General features: G+C 40.4%; 1 protein-coding gene across 2 annotated transcripts in view; it reads left to right on the forward strand.

The window, feature by feature from the left end:
- chrm4a (cholinergic receptor, muscarinic 4a) overlaps nt 1-14,768 on the forward strand; it is a 76,053-nt gene extending 61,285 nt beyond the window's left edge. Inside the window, exons 4-8 of one of the 2 annotated variants that reach the window (XM_054773807.1) lie at nt 1,950-2,101; nt 2,190-2,391; nt 3,811-3,894; nt 4,719-5,006; nt 14,329-14,768. In XM_054773807.1, coding sequence (XP_054629782.1) covers nt 1,950-2,101; nt 2,190-2,391; nt 3,811-3,894; nt 4,719-5,006; nt 14,329-14,574 — 972 coding nt within the window. In that variant the 3' untranslated portion in view covers nt 14,575-14,768. The remainder of the gene's footprint in view (nt 1-1,949; nt 2,102-2,189; nt 2,392-3,810; nt 3,895-4,718; nt 5,007-14,328) is intronic. The other variant, XM_054773818.1, reaches the window with a different exon arrangement.
- Nucleotides 14,769-16,394: the final 1,626 nt, after the last annotated feature.

The following is a 16,394-nucleotide window of genomic DNA, read 5'->3' on the forward strand; positions in this document are numbered from 1 at the left end:
GAAACAAGTCGAGTTGATAACTGTGTGCCGCAGCGCACTGTATTGACGTATTGGCGCCTCAAATTTACCACAGCATGGAGGGCCCTATGATTTCCGCTTCAACGGAATCGCGGAATTGGCCAATAACAATGGAATTTACCGTGGAATCTTGCGGAAATTGACATAATGTGAATTAAATGCTGTCATTGTGAGGAGAAGGAACATTCGTTTACTCGGCAGACCGCTCAATTGTGGCAAAATCATTACAAACATAAAACTTCCTCCTCCCGAAACTGAACAGATTGAACTGGCGATAAATACGAAAGTTGGTGGAACTTCCTCTTACAGAGCGTGAATGGAAGCTAGCAGGGTTAGCTCAGTTTAACATACTAGTGTGTGTGCGACTCGGGCTGGATGAGTATATTTTCACCGCGTTGTGTGTTACCGCTTTAATGTAAGGAGCGTTTTACAATGCCCGATGACAACGTGCAAGTTCTGGGTGAAAAAAGACGAGAAGCATGTTTATTCTTGAACCCGCCTCGTCTTACAGATATTCTCAACACACACAGGACATACTTCCGCACTTCAAAATAAGATGCCGTTTGCCCCATGCCGTCTAACTTTGTAATCAAAATAAGAGTGTCATAAAAAATGTCTTCCATATGCAGTTGGAATTGCATCGGTGATTACATCTTCCTTAATCACAAGCACAGTCATTACAGTTTGTTGAAGATTTTGTAGCAATGTATTCAGAGGCTGACATCCCATTAGAAAAGTTAGCCAGGCTACATCCATTTCTGAATTGCTGGCCAAAATATCGTGATACATGCTAAGGTTCAAATTGCCCAACCCTAGTGTGAATGGTTGTTTGTCTATGTGCCCTGCAATTGGCCTGTGATCAGGGCATGGTGCACCCTACCTCTCGCCCAAAGTCAGCTGGGATAGGCTCCCCGTTTACTCATGACCCTAATGAGGACTATAGAAAATGGATGGACGGAGGTTATGTGACCTTGAAGCACATGAATTAATCCTGTTCCTATGGAAAGTACTCCTAATCTCAATTTGTGTCGAAAGCACCTGTCAAAGAATCAGTCTCCAATGTGTCCACCACCATGGGCAAGACCAAAGTGCTGACAAAGGGTCAAGATTGTAGACCTGCACAAGACTAGAATGGGCTACAGGACCATCAGCAAGACGCTTGGTGAGAAAGAGACCACTGTTGGTGGAATAATTCACATCTGGAAGAAATGCAAGAACAGTGAATTGTTCTTGCTCTGAAGACCCATGCAAGATTTCTTGTGAGGTAAGGATCAATCTGAGAAGGGTGAAGGACCAGCTCAGGATTACATGGGAGGAAGTTGTTAATGAACTCAAGGGAACTGGGAGAACAATCACCAAAAAAATAACACACTTAAAAGTAACACACTTTGTTGTAATGGATTGATATCCTGCAGTGCCCACGAGGGCCAATGCTCAAGACACAGGAGGTGGAAAAATTCTGCATTGGGGCTGGTTCTTTGCTGGTACAAGAAGACTTCACCACACAACGGGCTGATAAACGTCTCCGTACCTAATCCTCAAAATTTGTGGAACCGAGGTTTCATTGTATATGTAAAGAGTAGTGGCGCAAAATGCCTCGTGAGATGTGCAACCCTGGTGAACAATTAAAGGAAATGTCTGACCTTGGTGCCTCAACAAGGGTTTCTCCACCAACTTCTAAGTTTTTCTCAAATACAAATTAATGTTGAGGGTCTTGTTCCATTTAAGTATACAGTTCACAAACTAATAAGAGGATCTGCTTCAGCATCTCCTTTGTAGTATTTTTCAGTTATGTCTTTCTTTCTGCAACATGGACTGATGGTGCAAACATGGCTCTTTGATAATATCTTGATAATACCATTTTAAAGTAGTGTCACAGCTTATTGGGTGAAAATATGTCTTTTGTCATCTGTCTCTTTGTCTTGATTTAGTTCCTGTCGAATCCTGCAGTGACGTTTGGCACAGCTATTGCTGCATTCTATCTCCCAGTCATTATTATGACAGTGCTGTACATCCACATCTCCCTGGCATCCAGGAGCAGGGTCTCCAAACATAAACTGGACAAGGAGAAAAAGGGCCCAAAGTAAAAGTTATCTCATATTTGACCGGAAGATATGAATATTCTCTGAATTGTCTGAATTTATTCATCACACTTGTAATCATTTTCCTAGAACTACAAGCATAATTAAGAGCCACATGCTAAAGCAAAACAACAATGAAACCAGTCCTCAGACCAGTCCCCACCTGACTCCCAAGCACAGCTTGGACTCGACAACCATTGCGGACGAGGCCGTGAAGAATGGTAGGGTGGATGCATCTAAACCAGATAGACCACAGGGTTCGGCTCAGCCCAGTCCTGGCCTCCCAACACAGGTACTATCATTCAGTCTGTCTGTCTTATCTTCAACACTCAACTCAAAAATATAACACTTTTGTTTTTGCTCCCATCTTTCATGATCTCAAAGACGTAATACTTTTTCTATGTACACAAAGACATTCTTCTCTCAAATCTAGAAAACCGTCAGTAGCTACTGTGACCATAATTTGCCTCACACAGTACACAACATCTTCGCATAGAGATGATCAGGTTATTTACTGTGCCATGTGGAATGTTGGTCCACTCCCTTTCCACAGTTGCTGGAACTGGAACAGCAGCCCAAATATGCTCAATGAGTGACATGTCCAGTGAGTATGCTGGCCATGCAAGAACGAGGATATTTTCAGCTTCCAGAAATTGTGTACTCATCCTTGCAACTGGGGCCATGCATTCTCATGCTGCAACATGATTATGGTTTAATTTATTTCAAACATGCATACAGTGTACATCGAATGCTTCATGTTACAAGTCACAGTTCCACATCCACAAAGAAGTAGGTAGAAGCAGAGCTTGAGGTGATGGTCATGGTTGAATGGCACAAGAATGGGCCTAAGGATCTGAGGACCTCACGGTATCTCTGTGCATTTGAAATGCCATCACTAAAATGCACCTGTGTTTACACAGCACATACCGTGATCTCAGCGCCAACATGGGCCACTCAATCCACAACATCAGCAAACCACTCCCCCACACAAAGCCATAAATTCTGTCTGCCATCTGCTCTGTAGAGTGAAAACCAGGACTCATCCGTGAAGAGAACACCTCTCCAAACTGCCAGACGCCACCAAATGTGAGCATTTGAACACTCACGTCGGTTGTCTGAAGAGCATGCAGATGAGCTTCCCTGAGATGGTTTCTGGAGGTTTGTGCAGAAATTCTTTGTGCAAAACGAGCCACAGGGTGGCTGCTCTCAGACGATCTTGGAGGTGAACATACTGGATGTGGAGGGCCTGGGTTGGTGTGGTTTCCTGCCAAATTATCTGAAACGCCTATGGAAATGGCTTATGGTAGAGAAATGAACATTCACTTCACAAGCAAAACCTCAGGTGGACATTACTGCAGTCAGCACGCCTATTGCATGCTCCCTCAACACTTGCAACATCTGTGGCATTGTGCTGAATGATAAAACTGCACATTTTGGAGTGGCCTTTTATTGTGGCCAGTCTAAATTACACCTGTGCAATAATCATGCTGTCTATCAGCATCTTGCTATGCCACACCTGCGAGGTGTGCAAAGTTGCTGGAACTTATCTCGACAAAAGGGAAGTGCTCACTCACAGATTTAGACACTTTCGTGAACAAGAGAAATATGGCTTTTGTGTACATGAAAAAAGTTTTAGATCTTTGAATGAAGATGGGAGCAAAAACTAAAGTGTTGCATCTATATTTTTGTTGAATGTTTCTATCTCATCTAGGAGGAAAAGGAGAGCTCTAATGATTCATCTACAGCATTTATCCAACCAACAGAACCAAAAGCCAGCAATGAAGTAATACCCCAGGTTGGTGTTTACATTTTGCATTTTGCCATTTGTGTTGCTGTTGTTTTTAATGCGGATTTAACTATCATAAATTACTGTCAAACATTTTGCGATAAGGAAATAGTTTATTTGCTGTTGCCATGACTCTCACTTTTTTGAGTGGTCTATGGGGGATGGAGAAAATAACCAATATGTAACAATGTATTGTTCTAATTGTGTGATGGCTAGAATTGAAAAGCCCCAAAAAAACACAAAAGCCTGCTTATTATCTTTTTAAATTAAGCCCCATATGTATGGAACATGCATTTGTGGGATGAGCAACACAACTGAGTATGTGCATTATAAAAAGTGACAAAACTTTACTGCCTATGCTGTTTCTATTAATTTTTTGTAGTTTGTGGCATTTGGTACCTGCTGTCTGAGATCCATAAGGCCCATGTATGAGGACAACTTCAAGCTAGTTACTTTGATTGAACCTGAGTAACATCTCTGAACTTAAGGTCAAGGTCCATGATGCAGGTCCTAGAGGCTCTCGGGTCGTCATCCTTTCAGCACTCTCTTCAACAATTTTTTAGTCAAGGTTTGCTGGAATCATGTGGCAAAATACATGTTGAATGTATTGTCTTGTTGGCTATGTATCTACATACTGTACATATTGGCTTCAATAATGGGGTTGCACATATACATTGATGCATTTGTATTTACCACAGTGGCTTATATGTCATACAACACACCTGTAACCATGGTACAAAATCAATTCCTCACCGTCCACATTCTGATGCCAGATTAAAATGTCTACGATCAGCAATAGCAGTAAAAACAAACCTTTCTCTATTTTATTCCAGAATCCAATCGATTCTACCCGGGTTAGCACAAGTGTCTCAAATCCTTCTGTGTCCAAGATCAACTCAACCTCGAGGTGGTCCAAGATAAAGATTGTGACCAAGCAGGCTGGAGATGAATGCATAACAGCTATCGAGATCGTCCCGCCTGTGGAGGGAGCTGAGAGGCATTCCATACCGATCAGCCGTCCCAGGACAGTTGCAAGAAAATTTGCAAGCATCGCTCGGAGCCAAGTGAAGCGTAAAAGACAGATGGCCGCCAGAGAAAAGAAAGTATGTTATTTCCAAGCAGTAAGTCATTTCCAAGCAGGGTTTGAATTATGAGGGAGCCTATGAGAAGCAATCTCCGACAAAGAGCACCTCAGCTCCCACAATTAAATTACCAGTAATTGATCTGTGGAGGCCTTTTATACATGGTCAGCAATATTGTATGTTAAAAATTGTATTCATGTTGATTAGACAAATAAGAAATGCACTATTTTCACTCGTGGGTGACAACATTTAAATACCAAGCCACCAATGTACTTGTTAATAATGTTGCTTTCCATAACTGTTTAGATTCTAAAATTCCAAAAAAACAGTAGTTAAAAACTACGAACCTGACAGAGGATATTAATTCATTATTGGGTGGTCTCACAAACAGGGTTTTAATTACAGAACAGGCCTTAATTCAGACTTGTAACACATAAATAAACGTGTCTTAGTTCATCTCAGATGAAGGTAAGACTAAATGAGCACACCTGGCATAAGCCCCGTTATTTTAGGTAGGCACATGCTGTTGGTAGATGGACATGGGGCCTATTGCACAAAACTAAGATTCAGAAATCCAGGATAAATGACGAAGCTGAGCTCAACCAACCCAAGCTTTGTGCTTGGGTTGCACAAAGCCCAAGCCAGGATGAGTAGACACTGATTAATCAAGCCAGGTGAAACCAATCCCGGGTCAGTGCGCATACGCAGCTTCCTTAAATAGACGCCGTCTAAAAAAAATCACAGAGTCATCGATTCACCATGGCAACGAGAGCGGCATACTTTTCCCCGATGTAAGCGGAAATCCTCAACACCACCGCAGTCATAAAACAAAGAGACAAAACTTGGCAAAGTATTGCAGAGATGATCTACAATACTTTGTGCATAAGTACTACACAAATACACACTTAATGCTCCGCTGAAACCATCATAATTAAAACCCAAATAGTTAATTAATGCTTGTTTAACAAATCATGAACAGCGGGGTACACTGATATCTATGAACTCTTTGCTTTATTAGCATATCACCATTACTCATAGCTTCAACAGCGTGTAAACTGTGGTTTACCCTCGAGTGCTACGGCCTCTGGGTAATGTAGTACACATCACATCCGCAACCAACACAATTAACATCTCCAAAAACGTAGTCCCACTGTGAATATGAATCTGTTGAAAGATTAGATGAAATAGATCCTGGACCTCCACATAATAAATCTCCATGGTAACTTATGTCAGAACATATTTCACTTTCCACTATCCCACTTTTGTGCAACTGGATAAATTTTGCCAGGATGACCAAGATAATCCCTTATCCTAGTAAGAAATTATTAATAAGAATAAGAATAAGAAATTATTAATAGTGACTCACGCTTATTTCACAGTTCCCCTGACCGTGTGTCTTTGTTCTGGCGCCGCTCCACTATAGCGTTTCTGCATCCTTGGTAGAACTTATTGCTGCTGTCGTCCTTATGCTATTTTCCTCCTTCTTTATGCAATGACCAAAGATTCATTTACTGTATTCCGTAATGGGGCCCTAATGGGCCGCATAACTTCTACCTTCTGCGACATGTCCAGAAGTCCAACTTTTTGTGCGATGGTTAGCATTTAACTCTGCCTTTTGTCCTCTGCCTTTAGTCAACATTGTGGGTTTTGTCGGGGAGAAAACTTGCAAACATACAGCAGTTCAGAGTCACACTGCTAGCGAGCGAACACAGTGGGAGACGCGGCACGGAGGAGTTTGATTGACAATGGTCTACAGTCCCTTAGCCAATCAGGATGCAGAACACAATGCGCGGGTTCTCCCTTAGCAATGTGACTTTTTTCATGGGGCCCAGAATTCCTGGCTGCAGCCCTGCTATAGGCTATAAAAGGAACCATAAAATCACCTAATTTGGGCAAAACTTTTTCAAGAGAACATATATCACTCGTGAAACTTAGAGGATGAGATGCCTTCTTTAAGAAGACTTTGGCTGTGAGAGTACGTTGGTGGAGCTCTAGCAGGACTTCTGCTGTAGGCAGGCCCCAAGTGAGAGAGCAGTTGGGTGTCTTTCACCACTGACAAAGGCTGGTCATCTCGTCCAATGAATTCAGTTATTTTTTGGGGTTATTTGCTTAGCCTTTTGACTCACGCACATACAGGCGAATATTGTCCAGCATTTGATCACACCAGATTGATGATTACACCATGAGCCTCGAAAACTCTCCATACATCGTCAAGTGTAGGTTCTTCAAATGCAGTATTAAATTAAAGCTTTTTAACATGCACGGCATGTGTCGGCAGGTAAGTTCCACACAACAGACATGTTTGTTTTGTTTTGGCACACCTGCACAGTGTGAAGGAAAGTGGGAGGAGGACACTGCCCAAGACGCTAGGGCAAGACACTATTGCAGCCTATAGCGATCCTTACGTGCAGCCACAGGTGAAAGGTAATTGGTGTGTTGAAGGGCAATTATCAGCATATGCCGATCACGTGCTTTTTCACGTAAATCTGCCAATACTGATCAGGAGCCTATCGATCAGAGCATCCCTAATACTAACATTAATTGAGTTGAGATTCACTCAGCACAGAATTTAACATTATTAAACTTCACCTTTGTGCATTCAAGCGCAACATTAATATTTCGGAACAAGGAAGAGATGAAAGGAAAAATGGGAAAGCATGTGTGACATCAGAGTAAGTCACATAAGTTTCACTTCTGTGTTTTTCTCAGTTTCACTGACTGCCAAACAAAGGGGGACCTATGCAGAAAGGACATTTGCAAAATGATGGGCTTTCTAACAGCGGTTGATAAAGTAATTAATAAAAACACACAAAAGGGAAATGAACACAGCAAGCAAAACAAAGCAAAAGAAGTAAACAAATTAACATACACTCCCCTCCAAAAGTTTGGGAACACCTGCAGGGGAGTGTACAAAAACATTTAATGCAAAGCAGGACATAGCTAACAGATAAACACACACAATTAGACTGAGACCAAAACCCACAGCTCTTAGTCTTGCAAATGAGGTGAAGCCAGGGCCGAGCCAGAACAATAGATGCTAACAAGCCAGTATCAGAGTCGTTCATACCCAATTCAGGGAGCGACACTTCCCTTTTATCGGAGGTGTTAATAACAGGATAGGATTATACCACTACTCCGCCCGGGCTTAGTGTAACGAACCAATAGGAGGAGGGTGTTGGCACACCAATTCCGCCCACTCTTACTGTATTTAAGGCCTAAGCTACCAGCACTTATTAGTTCGCTGACGAAGCTCTTCGGATGAGGAGCGAAACGTCCGACACCTTCTTCACAGAAGTACAGATGACGTCTCAAGAAGCCTTTTCCTCGATGGACAACTCCTGTACGACTGAGAGCCTACACAGACACACACAATTAAAACTAACCCACCAAACGGGCTTTTCATTTGTATTAAAAGGGAAAATTAAGATCACTCAAGTGCTTGTCTGATACCCTAAGCCCCCCTGTCTTTGTAGTGCAATTGAACACACCACTCAAGACAGTGGTGAGCTATGCGCTGCAGTGCGCATGTGGCTCCACCACACAATAAGTGTGTGGACACAAATCAGGACAACTATATCACCTTAAGACAAAGCATATAAGGGACATAGTAAACACAGGAGATAGCTACAGATAAAGACAGGACATTTTCATTCTCCTCAGAAGAGGCTGAAAATGCAGCGGTGGGCTCCCTGTTGGATTGGGGGCTCTAGGCATTTGCCAGCTTTGCCTATAGCAAGAAACAGCCCTGAGCAAGACCACAGTGTTTGGCAAAGTACCTCATAGACAAGTTTGTAGACCTGAACACAACAGGAAAGGGTGACAGTATCAGCAAGAAACTTGGTAAGAAAGAGTTGGTGTAATAATGGAAAAAATACAACATAACATTCAATTGCGCTCTTTCTGTAGTTCCCTGCAAGATTTTACTTTATGGAACCACTCATGTCAGAGACTGTCAGACTGCCATGGACTGTGACTGATGACATGACTGATCTGTCTTTTACAAACAGTGTCATTGCCAGTCCAACGCTGTATTGGCCCACGTTGTTAAAGCATACTGTATGTGCGGGCCATTTAAGGACAGACCGAGTGTAGAAGTGTGACAGCAAGTTGCATTAAAAGTTTCACATAAAAAACTTATTTTCTAAAAAACGACTCTTATTTTTACACATGAGGGAAATATAAGTGGATTAGCCCTGAAGTGAAGACATTACAAATCTTAGCCTTGGAGTAGCAGATTTCTTTCAGGTTTCTCAGCACTTCCGATCAAGGTCTGGTGCCCCAACACCAAACCTAAGAATCAAATAAAATAAATCCATTTTGCCCAGATGTCCTGGTTGAGAGGTGATGATGACCAGCAGTGTATCCTAAAACACAAACTATCCCCTTCCACAATAACACCAAAATCTGAACAGCTTGCTTGGAGAAGCAATTTCTGAAATACGCAGCTCACAAAAAATGTTGTGTGATTTCACACTTAAGGCACGCCAAAGGCCCAAATATGCGTACAAGCAATAATAATAAGAAGAAAAATGTCCTAGGGGTGTCACGAGACACCCAACTCACGAGACGATACACGAGATTGGGCCCAAGGGATGAGACAAGATTTTAACATTATTTTTAAGAAAAGTACAGTGAAAAAATATATGACTTGACAAACAGATTTTTTAACTTAACTGAGTCACAAAACAATGCATTTTGAAATGTTTATTGTCCCCCAAGTTATTACAGTATATTAACAATATTATTGTCAACATTATTTTGAGACCAAATTAACCACTAATGGTAGAATATATATATATGCACTATTTTACACTATAGGGCTGTCAGTCGATTAAAATATGTAATCGGTATTAATCACATTCTGTCCATAGTTAAGTCAGAATTATTTGCAATTAATCGCAGATAGGAAAATGTGTTTATCTATAATAAGTGTACATTTTAAAAATAATTTTAAAGTTTTTAATATACCTATCAACATGAGACTGGATAATGTTTTTACTTTATGCACATTTCTTTTTATAAACATTCTGTTTTTTTTTTTTAAACAGCTCACTAAATGGACCTCAAATGTGTAAAAAACATACGCAATGTACAACAAGTAGACTTTGGTAAGGTAAACTATCTATCACTCAAATATCATTCTCTTCAAGCAAATAATCACACATTCCAGGTTTGTAAAAACACAGAGTGTTATCAGAATCAATATTGATCATTTACAAAAGATAGAGATGCTTAAGAACAGTCAGTAGTTTACAGAACTGGAACTGCGCCCATATACGCTCGTGCAGTCAGGCTATAGCATATCACTTCACTTCCAAACACTCTTTTACAGAGACATACACACACACAAACACTATTTTATATACAATTTTTTTTTGGCAACTTCAATGACATATGCAACTTTTATTCTGTCATCTTTGACAAACGTTCGAATCTCCGTTGGGCATTTCTGTGTGGAGTTTGCATGTTCTCCCCATGCGTGTGTGGGTTTTCTCCGGGCACTCCGGTTTCCTCCCACATTCCAAATCATGCATGTTAGATTAATTGGCGACTCTAAAATTGTCCATGGGTATGAATGTGAGTGTGAATGGTTGTCTGCCCCGGTTGTGTGCCCTGGCGACCAGTCCAGGGTGTACCCCGATTCCCGGCCGAAGTAAGCTCCAGCATACCCGCGAACCTAGTGAGGATAAGCGGCATAGAATATGGATGGATGGATGGATCTTTGACAAAAGTTAAAGCACAAATGCTAATAAATTGCTAATAATAAATTGGTAATAAAGTAACAAGTAATAAGTAAGTAAATAATAAATAATAAAGCTTCCTTGCCAGCCTTTACTGTCGTCTCGTTGAGCACTGTGTGTGTGCTCGCTCACTTCCGCCTTCCGTCACATTGATACAAGCACCCAAATAGCTGCCCTCGGTTATGCCTTCCAGTCACTAGCAACTCGTAACCCAAATTTTAGCTTGCAGTTCAAAGCAAAAATCAGCCAAGACACGGCTCGTATCTAAAAAACACTCATTATTTGGAACACTGGCATGCCAAGGTAGCACTGTATAAATGACAATAAAAAATACCTGCAGTGCTCCAGTACCTTCTCTCTTTTCCCTGGCATTCGAGACTGGATGTATTCCATGACAACTCAACTCACAGCGACAGTAGATACAAATTACTTTGGTCGTGTCAAGAGAGCGATCTGCCAGGGCTTTGAAGCTAAACTTACCATTCAAAATACCCTTTTGTTTTCTTCTCAATATTTGTTCCCGTTTGTGGCTCCACATCAACTGCCACACCGCTGCGCTTCCTTAGGGTCCCAAGGGTCAAACAGAACGTGCGCACGTTAATTGCATGTCCAAAAAAATAGTGGCGTTAAAGGAAAACTAAACTTTTTTTGGAATTTTGCCACAATCCATATGGACACATATGTTTTTCTCTTTTCTGTGTGCTCTAACAATATAAAAACAGAGAAACAAAGAGACAGCTCGATCTGTAAATGGAGCATTGTTGGCACTTTTTGGAGACTTTTTCAGACGACTTTATAGGCGGAATAAGTTAGTCCCATACGTGCTGTAATGAGCTGTCTTATTTTAGCTGCTTTTATATCGTTAGAATGCACAGAAAAGAGAAATACATGTGTGTTCATGTCTCACATAAGGATTGTAGATGATGGGCAAAGTTTCAATAAGGGACTTTCCGTTAACTTGTTAATTAATTAACTTGTAATTAATTTTGATGGTCCTAATATGCATCGGTCAAAAGTTTTAAAACACCCCAATTTTTTCAGTTATTTATTGAAATTCAAGTCGTCGAAGTCCAGTGAATAGCTTGAAATGGTACAAAGGTGAAGTGCCAAAGGTTTAAAAAAAAGGTAAGGTACCGGTAATCCAAAACTGAAAAATAATGTGAATTTCAGAATTATACAAAAAGGCCTGTTTCAGGTAACACAAAATGGGTCAACAATTTAAAGCTGTTCTGCAGAAATGGAGGTTGATCAAGTCCTGGCAGTTGGTGCAACTAATTCTTACAGGTGTTCTGGAGTATCTATGTACTTAATACCTCCTCTGTCTGCATGAACACACTGTGGTACTATACCCTCATGAACATCAGTTGAACAGCACTGCACTGCAAGTAAGTTATTGTTACAAAAATGGCAAGAAAAAGGAATTAACAGTGGAAGAGAGACAGACCGTCTTAACACTTAAAAATGTAGGTTTTTCCTCCAGAGAAATTGGAGTGTTCTAAAACTTTTGACCGGACTATAAGGAGACACTCTTCTCTGCTAGGTTAGCGGCCCTGCCTCCCCTGAAAGAGACTGTATAACAAGAGGGTTCAGGGGCTGAAAACAAGCACAAAATACCCCTTTTCCACTGTAGCAAACTTTGGTGGTGGGGCTGGATTTATTTTGCGGCTGGGGTGGAACCGTGTTGCCTGCGAACTGATTCCGACACCAGTTTCATTTTCCATTGTTGGGGAGCTGTGTCATTACGTCATTCACTTCGATCAGGAAAGTGTTGACCATTTTTTAATCAAAACACACAATTCACTATAGTCGTTGACACTGCAAATAATTTGCAGGTAAAAATATAAATACCTGTATAAATGTGAAAAAATGTAAAAATCAAAATTTTAACAAAGATTACACGTTGCAGGCTTCGGGTTTGTGGGGAGCTTGTCGCAAGGGAAGGATGATGATCCATCTGATCACCATTGTTTTCTGACAACCAGAACACAGTTGCACAGTAAATGCTACTTCTGACATGACTATAGGTGTACAATGAAACTAGTTTGCTGCCGTATAAACGAAAGAGAATGGGAGGGTGGCGAGGCTTTCATTCATTCAACAATAGCAAGTTGAGTTGAGTCTCTTTAATTGCTTTAATTGCTGAAGTTTGTTACCTTCGCCAAGCTTGTGCTTGGCGAAGGTAACAAACTTCAGCAGGTTATGTTTTTTTTTGTCTGTTTGTGTTAAAAAAAAAAACTTGAAAAGTTCTGAATGGATTTGGATGGAATTGGAGGATTTTCAGGAATTGTTGGAAATGGGATATGGAAGAACTGATTAAATGTTGGGGGTGATCCAAAATTCAAAATTTTTCCCAAAATTCACGCTTTTCCCTACAACTACTGTATTTTCACGACCATAAGGCGCACTGTATTAAAAGGCGCAGTTTCAGTTAGATGCTATTTCTGTATTTAACACATACATAAGGCACACCGTATTATTATTATTAGTAGTAGTATTATTTATTGGGGTGTCTTGCTGTCCACCTGTTTTCTATTCCATTTGCACAACAGCATGTGAAATTGATTGTCAATCTGTGTTGCTTCCTAAGTGTTTTGATTGTTGAGATAGTTTGATTTTGCAGATTGACAATGATTAATTAAATGTTCCCTTTATTTTTTGGAGCCGTTATGTGGACGTTCGGTGTAAACAAAGGACAGGGGCTACGGCTACGGTTAGGCAAGTAAATCCATTTGCACAGTAAGTCTCTCAACTCACACAACAAACTTCCAGCCTTCAAAATAAGGGCGGTTTCAGCTATATCCTGTGTACCTGTGTTCACAAAATAAGGGTTTCATAAAAAGGCAGCAAAGTAAACATATTTTGTGTACATTTAAGTGCACTCCTGTAAAGAGAAATTTCATAACATTTATATTCAAGTTGAATGCTTTGATATACTAGTTGAAAATAGCCCTGTAAGTTGATAAAAAGTTCACATCAATTCATCGAGAAGTTCAGACATTTCATCCAGTCGCTAGGAACCAGAATCGGAACCGGAATCGTTAAAATTCAAACGATGACACCCCTAATAGAAGTGCAAAGTTATCCATCCATCCATTTTCTATACCGCTTCTCCTCTTTAGGGTCTGACTTTGGGCGACACCCTGGACTGGTCGCACATATAGACAAACAACCATTCACACCTATGGACAATTTAGAGTCGCCAATTAACGTAACATGCATGTTTTTGGAATGCGGGAGGAAACCGGAGTACCCGGAGAAAGCCCACACACGCACGGGGAGAACATGCAAACTCCACACAGAAATGCCCGAGGAAGAATCGAACCCAGGTCTTCCCGATCTCCAGACTGCTACTGTGTTGGCCAACATGCTAACCACTAGACCACCGTGCGGCCGAAGTGCAAAGTTATTTTTGTATATTTTTTTGGGCAAAAAAACTGGTGGTCACGACCCACCAGTTGAGAATCATTGTTGTACACTTACATCAACATACATGCATCGTGTATACTTTCCTCCAGCATATCAAATTAAAAAAAACAGCCAAGTAGAAATGATCAAAAGGCCTCTTTGCTCTTGTCACGCTTTTCATTTTCTTGTATTTCTCATCTTTGCTGTCCACAAAGGTGACCAAGACGATCTTTGCCATCTTACTGGCTTTCATCATTACTTGGACTCCCTATAACGTCATGGTGCTGATCTCCACCTTCTGCCAGTCGTGTGTTCCTGACACTGTGTGGGCCATTGGCTACTGGCTGTGCTATGTTAACTCCACCATCAATCCGGCTTGTTACGCCCTGTGCAACGCCACATTCAAAAAGACTTTCAAGAACTTGTTGCTGTGCCAATACAAGAACATCGGCACAAGATGAAAAGGGGAAGAGGGTGCTGAGGGGAGAATGGAGACTGGAAAAGAAGGGAGGAGAGAGGGTAGGAAGATGATGATGGATGGAGGCATTTCAAAGAAGGGATCCTGAAGACATTTGCAGGGTGCAAATAGATGAAAAGCGAATCAGTGCTTTCATCACATTTGCTGTGTGTGTGTGTGTGTGTGTGTGTGTGTCTGTGGGGGTGGGGGGTGGGGGGGACGCATGCAGGGAAACAATTAATACTGATTAGCTGATGAATAAATACATAGAAAAAAACAATACTAATGAATCAGTGTAAAATAATAAGGGGAGAGGAAAAAATATGGCCAGTGACGGAGGGAGAAATTGGTTCTGGACAGATTGCTTGAATTAATATAGGGATTATATAAACTGGATGGAATATTGATGATTTGTGTGAGGATGGATGAAAGTGGGATGATAAATTGTCAGTGTATGAATGAATAGATTGTGTACAGTTGATGGATGAATGATAACATTGAAAGAGTAGATGATAGACATAGTGGATGAATGGGTGGAAAGATGTTAAATAGATAATCAAACTATCTGACCAAAGATGTTTGGAAGGTTCCCACTTCCATCTACTGTCAGAGACTAGTAACTTTACATTTTTTTCAATATATTTTTTTTTTCTGGATTTTTCATTGATATTCTGTCTCTCGCTGTCAAAATAACCCAACCATAAAAATATAAACTGTTCATGTAAGAGGGTAAACTTAAAAAATCAAAAGGGGATCAAATAATGAGTTCCTCCACTGTATATAGTAATGTAACAAGTTATATATCAAATTGCAACCTTAGCTTTTATTGCAACATGTATACTGCACAACACTGCACATCCTCCACTCTATTAAGAATCACACATTCATTCACATTAATATGGCATGTGGTTAGCATTCCTCTGTATTTTATTCATGCAAACAAGTCTACAGATATCACCTCAACAGAATACAAGTATAACTTATATACTATATACAGTATATAGATATACATTTACAGCTGCTGTTTCACATGGAGTGAGACAGAAAAAAAGAAAAGAGGTGGAAATAAGCTTTTCATTTCCACAGTTTGTCTTATATAACAAGGCAATATATACAGTATATACAGTACAATAAAGCTATTTTAACATTCATATTTAATATTAATAACATCAGTCTTTAAATTTATATTTACTTATGTCACAAACCATAATTTATTAGGAAAAAATATTTTTAAATGCAGTAAATTTTAAGGTAGAACAATCAGTTTTAAAATGTGGTAACTTTACCTGACTGAACACGGACGAGTTCTCCTCACATCCTGTCGATGTTTTTTTTGTCTTTTTTGTCTGTTACTGAGTGACTGGGAATAAATAGGCTTTCATCATTGTTATTCTATGTCAATGCAAGAACTCTACTGGTTTTGATTGTTGCAAGTTGCTTAGACTACTTGAGATCAAAGAGAATGCTGATGCATGATTCCCCTTGACCATCCATGAAGAGCACGTTGAAGACATTATTTTACATTATTTACTACAACATACAGGTTTGGTGCCATGCTCCTTTTATACTGTACTTAGTGAAACACAGCAAACCTCTGGAAGACTCTGGATCCAAACACGCTTGCTTATTGTTTACAGGAAAACTGCACTTTTTTTTTTTTTTTTTTAATTTTGCCCATCATCCACAATCCTTATACACACGTTTTTCCCTTGTCTGTGTGTTACCTATTTATTCACCTATTTCGTATACAGTATAAAGCCCCCCCAAAAACCCTTCCAAAAACGGCAACAATGTTCCATTTACATAACATGACCTACATATTCA

This window comes from Dunckerocampus dactyliophorus, chromosome 1 (assembly GCF_027744805.1).
Source record: "Dunckerocampus dactyliophorus isolate RoL2022-P2 chromosome 1, RoL_Ddac_1.1, whole genome shotgun sequence".
Taxonomy (NCBI): Eukaryota; Metazoa; Chordata; class Actinopteri; order Syngnathiformes; family Syngnathidae; genus Dunckerocampus; species Dunckerocampus dactyliophorus.